At 37.9% G+C, this 19440-nt stretch overlaps 1 protein-coding gene across 2 annotated transcripts in view; it reads left to right on the top strand.

The window, feature by feature from the left end:
* The window catches only part of ITGA8 (integrin subunit alpha 8), a 108958-nt gene that overhangs the window by 19917 nt on the left and 69601 nt on the right, over positions 1–19440 (top strand). For both annotated transcript variants that reach the window (XM_064678851.1, XM_064678857.1), the window contains exons 9-13: positions 331–374; positions 1345–1401; positions 1588–1640; positions 7070–7275; positions 9419–9610. In XM_064678851.1, the coding sequence (XP_064534921.1) occupies positions 331–374; positions 1345–1401; positions 1588–1640; positions 7070–7275; positions 9419–9610 (552 nt within the window). The remainder of the gene's footprint in view (positions 1–330; positions 375–1344; positions 1402–1587; positions 1641–7069; positions 7276–9418; positions 9611–19440) is intronic.

Raw genomic sequence — 19440 nt, 5'->3', positions numbered from 1 at the left:
GCTGTCAGGCAGCAAGCTGAATTGTACCAAAAGTTTCATTATGCTCTGCTATGCTAAGTAATGCTAGGCAGAAGGAGACCTATGGATGAGTGTGTTCAAAAGTCAAGGTGTAACTTTTTATGCAAGTAGATACACTCAATGAATGTTAAAATCTTATGAATTAATGTCTTGAAGTGATTTACAGATCTGATATATATCACAAATCAAAATCCTTAGGGGTTTGAGATAGATAGATAGATAGATATCGAGAGTTTAAGTAGCACAGGATGCGTGTTGCATGCACCACTCAGATAGCATAACCAGTTTACTGTCGATCATTTATCCTTTCAGAGCTGGTTGCTGGAGTCCCAAGGGGAGCACAGAACTTTGGCTATGTATGTACTGGACCCTCATTTTATCCTTTTTATAGTGAGAAAGCAATTAGACTATTTGAAAGGTTAAAAGCTACATTATATTTTCTGTCTCTTTTATAAAACACTTCTAAATCAGAGAAAACTGCCACTGACTTTCACCCTCGGTCTTACCTGGCTGGCTTGGAATGCCTTACTGGTTTAGGCTTTGAATGGTAAGCACTTAGTACCTTCCAAAGTCTGTTTTCGGTAGGCAATTATGAGAATGCTTAGAGTGTGACTAGTATCTCTATACTCACCGAGTGTTATCAGACCTAAGCTTACCCTTAGGTTAGCACACTTCATGTGCAAGGCTGTGTCTGCAGTGGAAAGGAGTCCAAGTTCAGATTATTCATACCCAATGTTTACCTTCAGTGCTGTAAGTATATACACTGAATACCAGATGCAAAGAATCATGATAGGAAGTTAGAAGTGAAGGGAGAAAACAATACACATTTGTGGATACAGCTTTTACCTCATAGAAAAAAAGTTTCACAACTAACCTGATTGGGAAAAGAGATCCCAGCCACAGACATATTCTCTAGTTTTGTGGACACAAAATTCCATGTATCTCTGGAACTTGTTCTTAAAATTTTTCAGAAGAAAGGTGTATATGTATATATGTATTTATGTATGTATGTATATATTTCTTTATGTTTTAAGTTCATGTTTTCATGCCTAGTTACTGATTAGCTGATAGTCTGTGATTTGCTGCTGTTCGGTGATTAGTAAGGAAGGGAAGTAGTCTTTTCCTTATTTTATTCATGGGGAACATGAGTCATAAAATCTTAGTGATTTGTTCAAGATCATGCAGGCAAACCGTAGTGAGACAGAAAATAATTGTTTCTTCTTGGCCACTTGGACCATCCTGCAGTGTGTCAGATTGTTTTGCATTGATGTCATGTTGTAGCATCTCCATGTGGGCTTGAAACTTTCTGTATTTTTCTGTTACCAGGTCTCAATTATTAATTCTTCAGACTTGACCTTTATGCAGAACTTCACTGGTGAACAGGTAATGTCAAGCAACTACGTGATGAAATATTATATCTCTAGAGGATATAGTTTCATTAACATAGTTTCAAGAATATATAAAATAATTTTTGGTATTAATGACCATAAAAACAAAGAGGATTATCAGTAAAAACATTTTAAAATTGATATCTGATATGAAAGCCTATCTGTTGTTTTTTATTTCCAGATGGCGTCTTATTTTGGGTACACAGTTGCAGTATCTGATGTTAACAATGATGGGTAGGTTACCAAATATATTCAGCTCCACTGAACATTCATAGAAGCAATGCCTGATATTTATTAATAAATGCAGGTTTTCAGGTGCTTCATACCTCAAAATGCTTTTCTTGGCTTCTCTGCTTTTCTAGTTTTAATTCTTCACATAGGCTTGTCTTTGTGTAATCACAGTGGCACGAGTATTTGCAGGCCTAGTTTGTGTGAGTTTGTCTTTTGGAATATTTATTCATAGGAGTGTGTCAGAGTGGGAATGTCCAAAGTCTTAGGAAACAGATCCCAGTAGGGAAACAGTGAATAAACAGCACTAGCTACAATTGGGAAGAGATAGGTGAAAGTGAAAAGTTCATTCTCCCATTCTCAAAAGCAGGTAAGTCTTCTCACATGTACGCCATCCATAGCTTCACTTCTCAGTTTTAAATCTCTCCAATATCATCAGCTCCTCATTCCTCATTCCAGCACCTGTTGGTTGGCCATCCATTTTTATCATCCCGAGGACTAACAAGTGTCTGTGTCCCATAGCTGTTATGGCAGGCATTCTGCGTGTCTGAGGGAGAACACTGCTCAGCTCCCAGGGTCGTGCCTCAGACACTTGGATATTTCAGGCCCTGTTGAACAAAACACTTGTTAACTTTCAACTCATGTAAAGTTTGATTAAATATTTCAAAAGATTAGGACTTTAGTGAGGTAATATTGATAGTGGCTTTTTAGCAAAGAGATAAAGATCCCTGAAGCTCAGTCTTGGTAGTCTGCACAAAAGGTGAGCCAGGACCGTGATTTAGAGATGTGGCATACTCTTGTCTATTGCAAAGTGTCTCAGATGTGTCTACCTCATATTTTTTTCTTGTGATCATTTCTTAATAGGTGCTTAAATGTAGAGCATTAAATAATTTTTCTGGGCTAAATCATTGCTTCCCATCATTGACTAGTGACCCTTTAAAGAGTGAGGGGTACAAGAAAAGAGAAAAGTGAAAAGGTGGTAAAATCTTATTGCAGTTACAAAACAAAACAACAAAAAACCAGAAGTTTCAGCAGCTTCAGTAGTGGCTTCATTGTACTCAGATCTTTCAAGTTGCTGAGGTCAAATTTTCATAGTACCACAGCTTTTGAAAATTCGTGTTTTTGTGATTGTATAGAGAGTCAGGATTAATTTTGTCCTACTAATGTATTACAAATGTGAAAGGGTGGAGAAACATTAATCTAAGTTCCAATAGACAGTCATTAGACTTCCAGGGAACTTGCTATTTAACTTCTCACTGAACCAAACTATTTCTTTGGCAGGTTATTTCCTGTTAACCGTAGGGTTGCTTGGCAGGTCTCATATTTTCTGTGTACCTCTAAAACCACAGTTTAGTCAATAATATAATCAAACTGTTATTGAGGCCTGTGTGGTCTCCCAGTCTATATCTTAAAAGAAATCTAATGACTCTTCCTGAGATCCAAACATCCCACAGAAAACAAAACACAAAAAGCTCTACTTGATAAACATGTCTGATTAGATATGTAGTCTGTCTTTGCTGGTTTGCACATATTGTCAATTGAAATATTTATCTGAAGAGTAAAAGAGAGAAAAAAAAGGCAAAAGGGAAATTAACACTTCAAATGCACTTAGGCTTTTTGCAGCTAAATATAAGAAGGTAGTGATAGCCTTATCATGAGAAACCTAATTATTTGCTGAAAAGATTAATAAAAGATTCATAGGAATGGCGCTTTGCTGTAGCTCAAAGATTAGGCTCATCCTAGGAAAAAAAGCCTTCTGTATACCTTCTGCTCCAGCAGTTCTGCAGGTATTCCACGGTGACTCTTGCAGTTTTATCTGTACCACATCAGGATTGCAGGCAGGACAGGGAAATTGAGGATACTGTTTGAACTTCTGTTTAGTTGTCTCCTTCTAATAATGAGAAATCCACAATGAAACTTAACAAATCAAGATTTGCCATCAACAGGCTACATTCCTAGTAAAGAGAGAAAAAGAGAACACTTTCAATTTAGGCTGAAACAGTCCAATAAAAATAGTGAAATAAACTGTTTACTGGTTTTTTTTATTTGGCCTATATCAAAGCTTTCTGTAGTTATACTTTGACCTCTTGACATTTCCCATACTCCTGCTTTTTATTACTCGGCAGGATACAAAGGAATGGCACACAGTCTCAGCAGGTGGTCAGCTTTGTGCTTTTTAAAGATTTTTTTTTTTATCAGAAGGGAAGTCATACTGGCTGGTTACCTTTCTGTGTTGGAACAAAAAATAATATATAATTTATGTTAACTGTAACATCTTAATGCAGTAATGAAATAAATCCAGTGAACCAGTTCAAAATACCACTGCAAACTGAACTGCACTTCATGGTTGTCCAAGGGCTTTTGCTTTTGCTTTACTCTTATACTTTTTAAAAAGAATCACATCAACCTGAATTTGTCTCAAAACTCTCAATTTTGTAAACATAAACTCCTCCAGTTTAAAAGAACAATTGAAATACCCTCCTTCACCAACAAAAATGCATAATACTGATCACATAGGTACTTAGAACACAAGTACACACACACAGCCACACCCCCTTGGCTGCTTGTTATCGAAATAATTAAACTGTAGAATCTGAGAGGCAAAATTGACCAAAGTATGGTAAGAAGCAATTCCTTGCTCATTTTGTCCACTTGGAGAGGAACGAGAAATAAGTGAATGAGGATTAGGGAGAGCTGACAAATCCTTCCTTTTCAGCTATAGTACAGTTATGTGTTAGCTCAAAAAAAAACCCAAACTCTGAACACAAACCCTTAAAATTGCCTGAGGGAGAATTCCATCTTGCAGAGGACTTGCTGAGCAGCTCGCCTTGACCTACAGAGTTCAGCACTGGCAGAGAATGGAAAAATCAAGAAAAATCAAGACAGTAAGGAAAGCAAGGCTTTGGTAGGGGTGGTACATGTGAAGACCTGGAGGGAAGGCAAACCAAGTCCTGCGGGTGTTCCAGGGAGCTCTGCTGCCCATAACCAGTTTAGAAATAGGTCAGTGTATTGGATGAGTGCCTTCCTTCCATCTTTCCCTCAGTACATCAGATGATGAGCCATCTTAGCTACTGAGTTCTGGTCCCTGCTCTCTGGACTATTCATGCATTTTTTGCAGTAATTGTCATTTATTTTAGCAAAGTACAAATTTTCCTAGAAAAATAACCCAGCACTGTGCCCTTCTAGCTGAGATACTGTGCTCTCTGCACAACAAGCTCCAGCTCCTGTCTGCTTGCTTTCTGCCTCAGCTGGTGGATCTTGTGTTCTGGATTAGGCTTCTGCTTAGAGAATTTTAGGCCGTGATAGGTAGTCTGCCTCTCTTTTCACCATTTTAGGCACTCTGGATATTGCTCTATGAACAATAAAGTTACCTGGGTATCTATATATTTTACATCAGTGTACTGGGAGCTTCCTGATTCAATTATTTGGTTCCTTACCACCTCTGAAAAAATCTTTCCTTAGTCTTACCATTGTTCATTTGTAGAATATTCATAGGAGCCAAGCTCATCTTTTACTTTATGGTTTATAAAGCACATAACTCCATGGAGTCCCAATTTACTGGGAATATGTGGACTGTAATGTAATAAAATAGTAATTGCTGATAGTGCTACTGTGTAATGCTTTCAGTTCATGGCATACATAAAATAAGTTATTTTAAAAGTAGTATTTGTGATTAGTTTTTGTTATTGCTATTGTTCCATGGCAACCATTTCAGCTGATATTCTGTCCCAAGCACAAATATCTTCCATTAGTAGAGCAGGACTTTTGATGTTTGATGTAAAAGGAAAATTCCCACCACAGATGTCAAGTCAGCATCTGCTTCCTTCCTTTTTTAGTTATTCTTGCCTTAGGGTAAAAATCCAACACAAAAAACGAACAGCTGTACCAAAGTGACATGACATTTTGAAATACAATTTCCTTTATGGAAACATACTATAAAACTTAATAAGAAAATAACATTTCTAGAAGTACTTTGTCACATCTTATAAAATGTGTATGTTCTACAATGTGATTAAAAGGCTTCTAGATGAGATATTCTGTGCTAAATTCTGTGGTATCTATCTTAGAATCATAATACATACTTCTGGTAAAGTAGTAGCTGATCTAAATCATACAGATTTTTTTTTCTGCCAGGATTGGGAAAAACAATGTAGTGCAATTTTACTAAATTGGTTTACTAATAGATAAAGCCTCAGGAAAATGTTGGCATTGGGAATAAGATTAATTAGGAGTAAAAGTTTTTCTATGAGTTTTACGAAGTTTGAACAAAGTTTCATATTAGAGCAAGAGAAAATACTTTTCCAAATTAAATATTCTGGTATCAAATAGTACTAGTTAATACAGATCATCAACGTCTTCTGAACGTAATGGGAATTACTTTATTCGTTTGCATGGGCTTGAGAAGCCTTCAGCAGTTTTATACTCTCATTTAACATCTCAGAATAATCCATTAAAAATACTTCTGCTTGTTATGTATCTATCAATCTCACTGATTTTATTCTTCACTGTTTATGTCTTGTTTTCCCACTAAATAAATATTGATAACATGTTTTGAAACATACCTACTTAAAACAACAACATGCAAAATATTGTTTATATTTGATTAGTCTGTATTCTTTGACTGATTCTTCTTGGAGCAACAAAATGGACAGAAATTTTCTGTTATTTTCCCTTTAAGTATCGTATTTTTGTGATTTGATGATGTCCTTTCTCTTTAAAACTCCATACAGCAAATTATGTGAGCACTGCAACTATTCATGTGCCTAATATGGAACAGAAGTGTTTTCAGAAATAAAGCTGTGGCTTTGCCTCCCAACTTTTATTTGAATTAGTCATGAGGCATTCTCTGTGAATTGATGCTCACCTTGTATTTCATGTATATTACTCAAAAATTGGCTGTAAAGTGGCAGTGTTTTTTTTCTGTTGTTCACTTACTGATGTATAAGTTGCAGAAACTAAATTTTATACTAAGATTTGTCTCTCACTAGCACTGTTGACAGAACAGATCTACAGAATTTGTTCTAGTAACACAGATTCCCCATTAGTTAAATTGCTGACTTCAGGATTGTTAACTGCAAAGTATAAGTTTTCAGTGTCTATTGTGAGCATAAATTGAAGTGCAAGAAATTCTGTTTAAATCTAAAAATAATTTTTTTTGCTGTGATGGTGATCAAACACTGGAAGCAGTTGCCCAGGGAGGTGTGGAGTCTCCATCTATGGAGATATTCAGAACTGGACTGGGCATAACTGTGGGCAGCCTTCTCTAATTGACCATGCTTTTAACAAGTGTTTGGACTAGAAATCTAGAATTGCCTTCTTACCTCAGTTAGAATATGACTCTATGATAATTATCAGCTTCCTCTTTAGCAAATGCCTAAAATGTGTTGTTTGCACTCAGTCTCTCAGTGACACTGCTTTTTGTTTGACTGTTCCAGTTTAGATGATATCTTAGTTGGTGCCCCTCTCTTTATGGAACGAGAATTTGAGAGCAAGCCTAAAGAAGTTGGGCAAGTTTATCTGTACCTGCAAGAAAGTGCATTCCTCTTCAGAGATCCTCAAATTCTGACAGGCATGGAAGTGTTTGGTAGATTTGGCAGTGCAATCACACACCTTGGAGATCTCAATCAAGATGGATATAATGGTAATTTGTATGTAATGTAGTATATCTCTGTATAACATTAAAATTAAAAATAGCTAAGCAGTGAATATGAAGTGTCTGTGCAGTGGCTGAAAAAGGCTTTTTAACTTGTAACAGCCTTTGAAGGTCATGAGAATTTACACTAATGTTAATGAAATTGATATTGAGAGCCAAATCATGAAAAGCTTCCCAATAAGAGGACAGTCATATTGACTATAGTGCTACTTTTACTAAACATTAGTATTTTCATTTGAATAAAAATATTATTCTTTGGTTTATGACTATAATTTCATTTATTTACTTAGTTAAGCTGTTTGCACTTGTTTAAAAGCAGAGTTCTCAAATGCTGGGAAGAGTTTGAGAATTGAATGAGGCTCAGCACATGAAGCATTTTGTCAACAATGAAAGAATTGGACAAGTACAGAAATACAATTTGGAATCAACCTTCCATTGGTACTTAGGCACCAAAAGAAACACTTGCATAATGGGTCCTTTTTTCAAATGCTTATAGCACATACACACAACAAAATGTTCATGTAGGTTAACTGGCAGCCTACATTCAAGAAAACAGTACAAGTAAAGTAACTGCGATGACTGGGATGCCTTGAGCACCTAGAGTCAGTCTCCTAGACGTGGTCAGTAGCACCTTGGTTTTCTCTGCATGCATTTCCTTACTTATTTTCAGGGTGTTAGGGATCTTCAAAGCAGGCATCTCTGCATCTAAAACAGCAAGAATTTTTTCCTAGAGGAGCTATTTTGCACAGTAGCATTTAAGATAGTTGGCCCACAAAGGAAAAATTAATGGATTTTGCTCCTTCATAACTTGAGGGCTGTTTTTCACAGTGTTCTAGCCACTAGATTCTGAGGCAAGGTCCTCACTGTGTGGCTGCTGTGCAAGGAAAAAGTCATGTTGGGAGTCATAGGATTGTATTGGGGTTCAGACTGCACAAAATACGAATACCATCCTGTGGGTAGAAGCCATTGGATTGTGACTGCTGAGAATACTCTCACTGGCTTGTTCTGGAATCCCACAGTGGAGTTCAGACAGCTGAACCCCATGGTGGAGACTTCCTGTTTTCTACCTGTGGCAATAGCAGATGCCCTCAGCTACTCTGGGCAGGGAATGTTGGTCTGCTCTCCAGAATTCAGATAAGGCAGGCAGGAGACATTGCTGTTTTTCTCTGTCACTGTGTAAAGACTAAGAAGAATCTTGAGCCCAAGTCTTCTGCTTCATAACTGAAGATGCCAGTTATAGAACATTGGTGCATTTCTGCCTTTAGAGAGAAGCTACAGATTGCAGGTGCTCGATTTAAGTTTAACAAAGAAATTCAGCATCAGCTTCTACATCAGAACCTAAAAATTAGAGTTGTAGATATGTATCCTCTAGTGTTTTCTATTGGCTAGCTCAGATAATGTGGCTGTTGAATCTCAGTCTAGAACATGACCGTCTCCACATCCCATGCATAGGAAGTAAGAAGAGCACTGTGAGTTCTGCTTCTTCAGTATGGCACCTCATTTTTAAGAACTGAAGTGTTTAATTGCACAGTGCCCAAACCTTCCTGTTAGATTCCTGACTTGGAAATATTCTTATTTCTCAATAAGATGATGGCTTAGTATAAATGAAAATATGATATTCTATTGTTCTCTTTTGTATACTAGAGCACTGCATATTTAAGGGATGGAATTTTTTTGTCTATGTAGAATATTTTATCTGGAAAAAGAAAATTAGTTTTATCTAACAGCTGTTCCTTTTTAATTAGATGATAGAGGAAATCAAGGAAAATTTGTGCCTGTTTAAAAATATTAAAGTAGAAGCAGGCATTCATTAGTTCTTGGTTTATTAAAGCTAGTTAACTGCCCTGGAAATATGTAGAGGAATCCAGTGTGGACTGGCTATTTAGTATAATTCAATAACATTTTCAAAGGATTATTTTATAAGCTTTTGTCATGAAACTTTGACACAGAAAAGACACTGCAAGCATTTTTGTATATTTGCCTTAAAACTAGAAGTATAGAATGTTGAAGATCTTGCATGTTTGTAGCAGGAGCCATTTGTGTCAGGGTTTTTTAATTTTTAACTGTGCCCATTCTTTTTTTCCTTTTTTTTCTTTTTTTTCTTCTCATTTTTTTTTTTCCTTCACTGCAGACATTGCTATTGGTGCACCATTTGCAGGAGAAGACAGAAGAGGGAAAGTTCTCATTTACAATGGATACAGTAATGGGTTAAACACTAACCCTTCCCAGGTTCTCAATGGAGCCTGGGCCTCACAGTCCATGCCTTCGGGATTTGGCTTCACTCTAAGGGGAGACTCAGATGTAGACAAGAATGATTATCCAGGTAAGATTTTTCCATTAGAAATGGAATTTTATACTTCCATTCTCTGGAAAATACATCATGCCTACACTGCTCCTTTTGGAAGGCAGAGGTCAGAATAAAGAACAGACATTTTGGATAGTTCTTGTTCACTTTCCTGAGAGTTAAAATCAGACAAAAACAAATACTCCCTTTCCTGTCAAAAGACATGATCAGAAAGTCAAGAAAGGGCTTAAATAGTTGTATTAACATAAAACATGTGAAGTTGACAATAAAAAGCTTAACCCTTTCCCCCCACTTCCAAAAATTGAAAGCTCTCAGCTTATTCAACTTGTAAGGTCTCCTTCATCCTGGCATTCTTTCTTAATTAGAAACATGTTGTATTGTAAATAAGGGATTGACTTGGTTGTGTTGCTAAGTTATTTTTTGCTGTCAGAAGAGACACAGCTATATATAGTTAATGGCTTTGATTGCACTACAAAAAAGCAGAAAGAATCTGAATTGCTTAAAGGTAAATACTTTATTTGGACCTTTCTGTCTCTGTTTTCATTTTGCTACATGGACTCCTCATTTTTAGGGTAGCTTTGATTCTTCCTTATTAGCTTATCTAATAAAGTCGGTATTTACATTTATCAAGTTTGTAACACAAGTTTCACAGGGAAGTATTTATTTTTTAAAGAAATTTTTTTCTAGCACCTAAGTAGTGTGAGTGTACTTGTATTTACTCTCTCTCCTCTGGAAACAAATATATTCTGTTTCTTTTCTTCACAGTTCAGAAGCCTTAGCAAGGGCATGCAGTAAAACATCGTATTTTGTTATTGTGAAAGGTTCATCCACAGTAAAATGCTAATAGTCTGCACTTCCCTGACTTACTACAAAATCACTTTTGTTATCCTGGCTTATTTCAAGGCTAAAGTTCTTAAAAGTTGTATTATTCAAAAGTAAAAATTTTTCAAAAGGACAAAAATGGGATCTTTTTTACCTTTTTGTGATGAATTGTAAAAACCTTGAAAAGGGTGCCTTTAAAAACGCAGAAGGGAATTTCTGGGAAGGGGTGTTTACAATAGAAATCACAGTTTTACAAACAGAAAAGCTGACCACAGAGTAATAAAGTGAGGCTATCACAAGACTGCAGTAAGAGGATCTTTAGCATTTGAGAGAAGAAAGGGCTTTTAAACGCTGTTTTGACTTTTTGTATGCATATTGTTGATGTTGCTATTAATAGTCTTTCATTGTCCATGACTAATGAGGTTCTTTTGGACAACAGAACTCTTTATTAAAGTTTCAACATTTAAACATCTCCTCAAGCACCCACAAGGCCCCCCACCAAAACCAAAGAAAACAGGATATGGCATTCCTGACATTTCTAAGATTGAAAAGATAGAGGGAAGGGAGAGATTCTTTGACTCACATAGGGAAGAAAGTGGAGTAGAAATCTCACTACTGTATTAGCATACTTTATATGGAGCATCTTTTCAGCTAACTTGTGGAAAGTTTGGGTAATGAGTCTTGATCTTCCTAATATATACTGAGGAACAACTATAGTTGTGAGATTTCTTGGAATTATTCTACTTGTCATTGTTGGCTCCACCATGCATCCTACTACCAGAATTTGACATTGTGGTGTTAGCTCACTATGTGTTTGATGGTTTGGTTTTATTACATGAATTATTCATTTCCAAAAAAAAAAAGTAAAAATCCACCACCCTGCATTTACTGTAACTAGCTTTTCCCTCCATCCCTCAGCTGAGTATCTGGATGAGCAGTGCAGAGTACTGGGGAGGATCTCTCAGAAAATGAGAAGAAACAGCCCTTACTGTCAGTCAACCACCTCTTCCTTAATTCACGAAGTCTTGAAGCACCAAAACAGAGCTGTAAAAATAACACAAACATGGTACAGTACTAGCACAAAAATAGCCTTCCTATGGGAAAAAGGGATAAAAAAAGAAAGGAAATAATATGGGGAAATGGGAGCACAGAACAAATATGCTAGGCGATGAAATAAGTAATCCTTCTTGTGTCAAAGAGCTTTTCTTCTTTGCCTCCTGACGGAAGTGCTGAAGGGCAATCCTTGTACAAGGAGGAAGTGAGGTACTGAAGTTGGAAGGAATAAGAAGTAAGTTTTATTTTAGATAAACTGAGTCTTGCTGACTATAGAAGGTCTAGAAAACTAGCCTTTAATTCCATGCTTCCCAAACTACTTACAGTTTGTGCCTGTAATTCAAAGAGGATTGTGAAATATTAGGGAAAAAATATAATAAAAAATTTTAATTAAAGCTTTTTAATGTTTGTATTTTATAAGAAGAACAATGTAATAAAACCAAATTATGCTGACACATCACTCTCAGAAGTTCTGACCCTGTAGACTGAGAAATGAGAGCCAGCTGTAATGTCTGGCTGCAGGCATAAACATGTATTGCCACTGTCTAAGGTGAGATTCTCCAAGCAATTAGCTCTTCCATGGCTAGAGTTCAAGTGTTCAGGACTGACTTGTATAACTGTAACTGTTCTTGTATAATTTACTCTAACCCTTGTGCCTAACATTGTTCATGAGTCAGGCAAACGCCTGCTAGGAATTGAGAGGCTGAGAGATGGGAGTTAATCTTCCATTTCATTTTTAATGTACTGTGTAACATTTTCAGAGCTTTTAGAGGTTCAGACCTTCATTAGTTCAGATCATGTATTCATGGTTTTGGACCAGGTCACTGACCAAGCCAGAAAATACCATGTGTTTATATGGCTTCTTGTCACAACTACTTAGATTCATCCTGGGATCACTGTATTGAGCCCATGAACCAGTGCTCTTTGATTACAAGTTGAGGAATAAATACAGTTCCTAAAAAGTGAGGGTGGACCACAGTCTAATTTTTCTCCCATTGGAGAAAGGTTAAAGCCCCTCTTGGCTTGGAGTTCAATTCAGTCTGAATTTAACCTGTTAGCCTTCTGGAGAACAGCAGCCATTTGGTACAGGAAGTGATATCTTTCTCTCTTCACCCAAATGCCAGTATAAGCTCAGGGACAGAGAAGAAAAGAGGGAGAAGATGAAGCTTGCACATGCTAAAATCACAGCTGAATCTGTACTAACAATACAAAAATATGGACAGTACCAACACAGTGCTCAAGTTCATGCCCTGACTTTAATTTCACTGTGTAGCCACTCACTGCACAAAGCACAGGATACAGACAGTTGAATGACTACCTGTTCAACATCGTACCTAAAAATGGAACTTTCTCTGGTAGGGTCAGCATGCAGACAGGGCTGCTTTTCCCTCTCATTAGCAGTCCTGTCAGTGTAATGACCATCTCTCTTCAGCTGTCCTGGCACAGATGTTACCACTGCAAGAGTAACAGACCTCTACTGTCAGCATTGTGAAAATACAGAGATTTTTCTAGCCTTTCAACAGGGAAGACTGAGTTTTTGTTACTAAGCACAACCTTTAGTTTACATCTCCACAGCTTTCCAGGAAAGGAGTTCTGTAAATTGTGTCATACTTACAGACACTCCAGATGTTATGTGCACAAATCTGTTCCTTTATCAACACAGACAAGGGTGATAACATGGTAGTCGCTGCTTTGCAGGCTTTGGAGGTAGTGGGAAACTTTCAACCCTGGGAAGCAGCAGAGGCAGAAAGCTGTGCTGATCATCCTAACAGTTCTAAAGACATGCAGCTGCAGCTGTTCATTCTCTCTGTGTTGGTATTCATCACCTTCAGCCCCAAATAGAGTATTCTTCCTCACCTAGAAGGATTGCAGTGCCAAACAGGGGTGATGGTGGCAATGAATGGATGGATGCTCCCATCTTTGTAGTCATGTAAGAGTTAGAAGGTAAAGACCAATTAATCCTCTTAAGCTACATCTACACTAGTAAATGAAATATGCTGTCTTTGGTTCTGAACTGTCACCGAACACTCCTTGTCCATACTATCAAACTCACTTTTTTGCCAAAACAGGGTTACTGCGTTCTCCCTTTTGGAGACTAATAATTGGCATAGACCAACTGCTTTAGGGACATTCTAATGATACCACTGCAGACAGTAAAGGTACAGCACACAGGCACATTCTCTGCCACTAATTTACTAACACTGACATAATTGTAACATCTTTCAACAGATGATCCATTTTACTGTTTTCTGCCAGCTCATGTCTAAGGTCATATTCAAAGAAGGGGATCTAATCTCACTTCTGCTTCCGTAGTAAATACTAACAACACTGTTACTCTGGATTGTCAGTCATATAAAAAGAATAAATGGGATTAAAGAAAAAAGGAGGTGAATGGAGTGAAAAAGTGCAAAAGATTGGCTTTTTCCATCAGTTAAGTGCAAATACAGTGGTAGCTGGAATTCTGCATGAGATTCTGTTTTGCTGTTTTCAGTGCTGAGGTTAGGATATCGCAAAGCATCACTGTCCTGTGTCTGAGATCGTACTGGTGAGGCCCGTAACACAGTTTATATAACCATGGGATTCCCTGTGACAGAGCTCTTCAAGGTTTGCATAAAGGTATTATGAAATTTCTCAGCACAGTCTTCCTGGCTCTCTTCTCCTCTGGGACATCTGAACCCCATGATGGTAATTTTCCAAGACAGCTTCCACTCTCCTGTAATTCTGGGACTCTTAGGGCCCCTTTGCTCCATCCTGAGCTTTATGTGTGTCATCAAGGCCTGGAGCAGGGAATGAAGCAAAGGCATGCATTTTGCATTATAGTTTATTTTATTTATAATTTTATTTGTCTTTTTCTATTAGCATAGTTCAATTTTCATAGAAACCAAAGAAATCCATAAATCTCTTTAATGGGAAAGAAATTTGTTTTTTTTGGCTTCTGGGCATCCGTTCAAAGCTAGTCCCCACTGAGTGCTTGGAGCCTGTGATTGTCTAGGTGATGGTGCCGCACTTCCAGCTGGTTCATCTATCTGTGCACAGCTCAGGCATTTGGAGGCTGTAAGGTTTCCACCCTCACATTTCAGCATATGTTCAGTCACTTGATGGCTGATTATAGCTAAGCAAATAGTTTATAATGAAAAACTTACTCATTAAAGTTACTTTCTTCTTGTGGCATATCCTCCCGCAGACTGTGGTTTTTTTCAAATGTGTTTGTGAACCAGGATGATTTATCCAGTTTCTTTTAACCGTGTGGGTGGATTCAGAACAATGCTCTAGATGAAATCATTGTTCAAAGACTGTTGATTAGTTAATTAGTTAATTGCTCAAATAAATTATGCACTGTTGTTTCTTCTCCCTAGCTGTTTAGATGCTTGTGTAACTCTTCCTTAGTAATTTAGAGAGTCATTCTGGAATCAGTACCACTGAAGCTTCATCTTCAAGATATTCTGCTTTAGTTCAAATACAGTTGTTGGCCTGTTCTTTTGATTGTTCTTTTTAGTCAAGCCTTTGTTAGCAAAGGGAAATGGGTAAGGCACCTTCATGCCTTGTTATTTTGGATTCCATTATTAGCTTAAGAATATCATGTAGTTAATATAAACAGATTACTCTAGAAACATTTTAAGAAGGAAAGAAGTGTGATAATCAGACAACATTTCCTCAGAACTTCAGTAATCCAGTCTAATCTTATTAAAATAGGAGTATTTAACAGCTCCATCTGCTGAGTACGTTAAACTGCAGGAAGAAAATCCTCAAGTTTCTTTCTTAGAGGCAAGGGTTCTTCAGATTCATAAATTTTTTTGTGAACAATAGGCATTGTGCCAAAAATATCACAAATCGGAATCTAGTCATGATTAAATTATGAAGTTGGTCCAGGAGCTTTGTGGAAGACAAACAAATTAAATCAATGAGAAGCTGCATCTGCTCTGCCAAGAGCAGACTGCTGTGTGTGGGAGCCAGAACAACGGCTTGGGTTTTGCCAGCAAATGCAGAAAAGCTGAACTGCTTCTACCAGATAATTACGTTTTCACATGAGTAATCGATCAAAACTGTAGAGAGAACCTCAGATTTGCCTACAAATTTGTTCATTTTATGGCAAATTAATATCCGTGTAATTTATAGGTGTGCTTTTCCAAAATTCTTCGAGATACTTAATGAAATCCCCATATTGGGCCCAATACAAGAGTAAAGCCATTGATCCCAATAAATAATGTTTTACTGAAGTGATGATACACTAACTGCCCTCTTTGGGATTTATCTGTAATATAATAAATAATATAGTTGTATTATAAAAGAGACTCATTCAGACAAAAGGGAGAAGTGTTGATATGAATTAGCCTTAGGTAGTATACTTAACAGACCTGCTACCAGAATGATTGAAAAACAGAGTAGGATCAAGGCAGTTGAGAATAGTAGGATTGGAAGAAAGTGACTCTGTTTTGTTTGGTGGCTGTTTGTAGTATTTAACTAAAATTCTTGAGTAAAGCTGGCTAAACTGGATGGCCCTGTGTTTTTTACTATGGTCAAGCCTGAAGTGATGGCCATTTGAAGGAAATTTTATTTGGACCCTTCCGACTGAGATTTGGGATCATAATGGATGCTGAAATCCTAGAAAACAAATAGAAATATGATCATTAGCCTTTTTGGAAGCTGATCTGCTGAGGAAAATAAAAAGCAAGAAGGCTCACAAAGATTTTTTTAACAGGGTTTGCAGCTAGGCAGTTTTCTCACTCGCTTTTATGAAATTTCTATTAGCACCTGTACTCAGATAGAATATAATCCTAATTATTTTCCAGTCCCTTTTTATATTGTCCAATTAAACTGACAGACTACATAAAGTTATATCTAAAGCTGTCAGCAAATCATTCTGATTCCCTGAAGTTAATGTTTTCCTGCCTATCTTGATAGAGTTGCATTGGTGAGGTGACCCAGCTGTCATTTCATTTTTATGTTTCTCAGAAGTGAGGTGAGTGCCAGATACGTAGTTGTTCGTGGCTGTTTTCCTTGGTCACTGTCCCCCATGAAGCAAGATGAGATACCATGCCTTGGCAATTTCTTTTAGGGTTACTGGACGAACTCAAACCAAATCTAGGGTGCTGAGCACGATGCATGTTCCTCCCTGAGCCTGTGTCTCTCACAGGTAATGGAGATGTCCTTTAAAAATACCAGGGTATCAAAGAATTTTCTCAAGTTAATAAATGAATATATAAATTGAGACTGGAAGTAAGACCTTGTTGATCTTCCTATTTCATTTGGTTGAAGATCTAGGTAGGGAGCATCATGGCAAGTTTCTGCCCTTTATCATATGGTGTTTCAGGTCTGGAAAAGCCACATGGCAGAAGGTGCAGGTAAATAGACCAGCTTGCAAATTCCAGTGTGCCTTTCAGTGCCATCTCCTTAACTTTTTATGATAATTTTATCTCAGAAAATGGATTCACCAGAGGGCATCTTGGAACCCTTCTCTTCAGAGCAAAGTAAAATTTGAAATAAGCATTAGGATTGCTTAGCTTTGTGCTCCTTGACGTCAGTTAAATACATGCCAAAGACACTTGTTTCAGGATTAAGCTCTGTGAACTCTACCAGTTGGGACACTAATGTATGCAACCCGTAAGCTGTGTTGAAATGGAAGATAAGAATTCCTGTGGAGTCACTCCAAGCTTGTTTTCTTAGTTTTTGCAGTGTGACTGTGACCCCACAGCTCATTTATCCCACAACAGCAACGAGGCAGAAGCTCACGGCTGCTGCCACCAGTTCCCTCTTCTGGATCTCGGCTTCTCTGAAGGGGAGCAGCTGATAAAAAATCTTCTGAAAGAGACAACATAGGCAAAGTGGTCATTTACCTAAACCGATGAGGCCCCTCATCATCCTGAAAACATGAAATATGAGAAAAGAAGTAGTGAAGGAGACTTCGTGATTCTGATACTTCTCCTTCTTTGTTTCTCTCTTTATATATATACATTTTAATCTGAGCTTAAAAAAACCCCTCACTAATGCAAAGGAGTTAAGGTTTTCATATGCTTTTCTTCAGGCTCTGTTTGGAAGGGTTATAAGGAGTTAAGCTGCTTTTTTAAAGCTGGCCTTTTTTTTTGCTGTGTAATTGGTTGTTAAAGCCTTCCTTGTTTTTAAGCTAGTGACCTTTGCATCAGTGACGTTGCATGCATAGCATTAACAAGTATTAATAAAGACAACTTCTCTCTATTTTTAGGAGGGGAAAGTTGCCAAACTTCAGATAATTTAGACGTCTCATGCATTTTTTTTGTAAAAATGATTAGCAACATTCTTCTGCAGAACACACAACAAATTCAAAACTTCTGCTTATAAAAGTGCTCTGATTGGATGTATATTCAAATCTCATGCATTCGTATCAACATCAAAAATGTTTTTTTCCAGTGATAGGTATAGAAGTTGCACCTCACAAAGCAATGAAAGAAAGAAGAATAAAACTGCTGCTCTGTAATAGAACAAGTAGAAGCAAAGAAAACTCCCTAATGAATTTTCCAGCAAATACTTTGCTTGAATACATAATCACTTTGTCCTTGCATTAGATCGTAGATGTCACTACTGGGTATAAATATATTTTATTGTTTGCATATTCATTCTTAATTCCACTTTCTCTACTGAGTAGTTTCACTCATTCAAGATCTTTGGATCAAGAATAAGCGTGGTTTAGAACAGAGAACGAAGGACACATCAGGGTAAAAGTAAGAGCTTCCAAAAAAGAAAGATAAGCACAGTCCTGGCTGCCCTTAGAGTGTGCTCAAACAGGGCCTTTGTGGTGGTGCTATGATTGAAGGTCCTCATCTTTTTTACTGTGTCACCAAACCTGGCTGAAGTGGCAGTGCGGAAACACTGCTCATGGAAAACCAGAAAGAAGTTTGCCAACGACACTAAATTGAGAGGAGCTGTTGACTCCCTCAAAGGCAGGGAGGCCCTGCAGAGAGACCTTGATAAGTTAGAAAGCTAGACAATCACCAAATTATGAAGTTTAATAAGGGCAAGTACTGGATTCTGCACCTGGGATGGGGCAACCCTGGTTCTGTGAATACAGTGGGAAGCAAGGGGCTGAAAAACAGTGCCACTGAAAGGGATCTCGGGGTCCTGGTCGATAGCAAGTTGAATATGAGTCATCAGTGCCCTGGCAGCCAGGAGGGCCAACCATGTCCTGGGGGGCATCAGGCAAAGCCAGTTGAGTGAGGGAGGGGATTGTCCCTCTCTGCTCTGCACTGGGGCAGCCTCACCTTGAATATTGTGGCAGTTTTGGGCACTGCAATGTAAGAAAGGTATTAAACTGTTAGAGAGTACCCAAAGGAGACAACAAAGATGGTGAAGGGCCTTGAGGGGAAGCTGTATGAGGAGCAGCTGAGGGCACTTGGTCTGTTCAGCCTGGAGAAGAGGAGACTGAGGGGAGACCTCATTGCAGTTACAACTTCCTTATGAGAGGAGGAGGAGGGGCAGGCACTGATCTCTTCTGTATGGTGACCAGTGACAGGATTTGAAGAAACATCATGAAGCTGAGTTGGAGGAGACTTAGATTAGATATCAGGAAAAGTTTTTTCACTCAGAGAATGGTTGGGCTCTGGAACAGGCTCCTCAGGGAAGTGGTCACAAGCCTGACAGAGTTCAAGAAGAATTTTGACAATGCTCTCAGGCACATGGTGTGATTCTTGAGGTGTCCTGTGCAGGGCCAGGAGCTGGACTTCAATGATCCTGGTGGGTCCCTTCCAACTCAACATATTCTGTGATTCTATGATTTTTTAATGAAAGATTGGATTATGAAATCATCCCAAGACCAGGGTCCGGATAAGTCTTGGATGTCTACCTGTTTTGTCTCTGCCGTAACATAGCCCTGAAACTTTTTGATTTATCAAGTCTAGTATAAAACAGTACATGCTGTAAGTCAAGTCTGTTGCAGAATTCATAAAGAGTATCCACCTGGGAACAACAGAATAGAAACCCCTTCCTTCTTGTCTTTCACTTTC

The sequence above is a fragment of the Pseudopipra pipra genome, chromosome 1, assembly GCF_036250125.1.
Source record: "Pseudopipra pipra isolate bDixPip1 chromosome 1, bDixPip1.hap1, whole genome shotgun sequence".
NCBI classification, from domain to species: domain Eukaryota; kingdom Metazoa; phylum Chordata; class Aves; order Passeriformes; family Pipridae; genus Pseudopipra; species Pseudopipra pipra.
The sequence above is the reverse complement of the archived record's forward strand: the minus strand, read 5'-3'. Positions and strand labels throughout refer to the sequence as shown.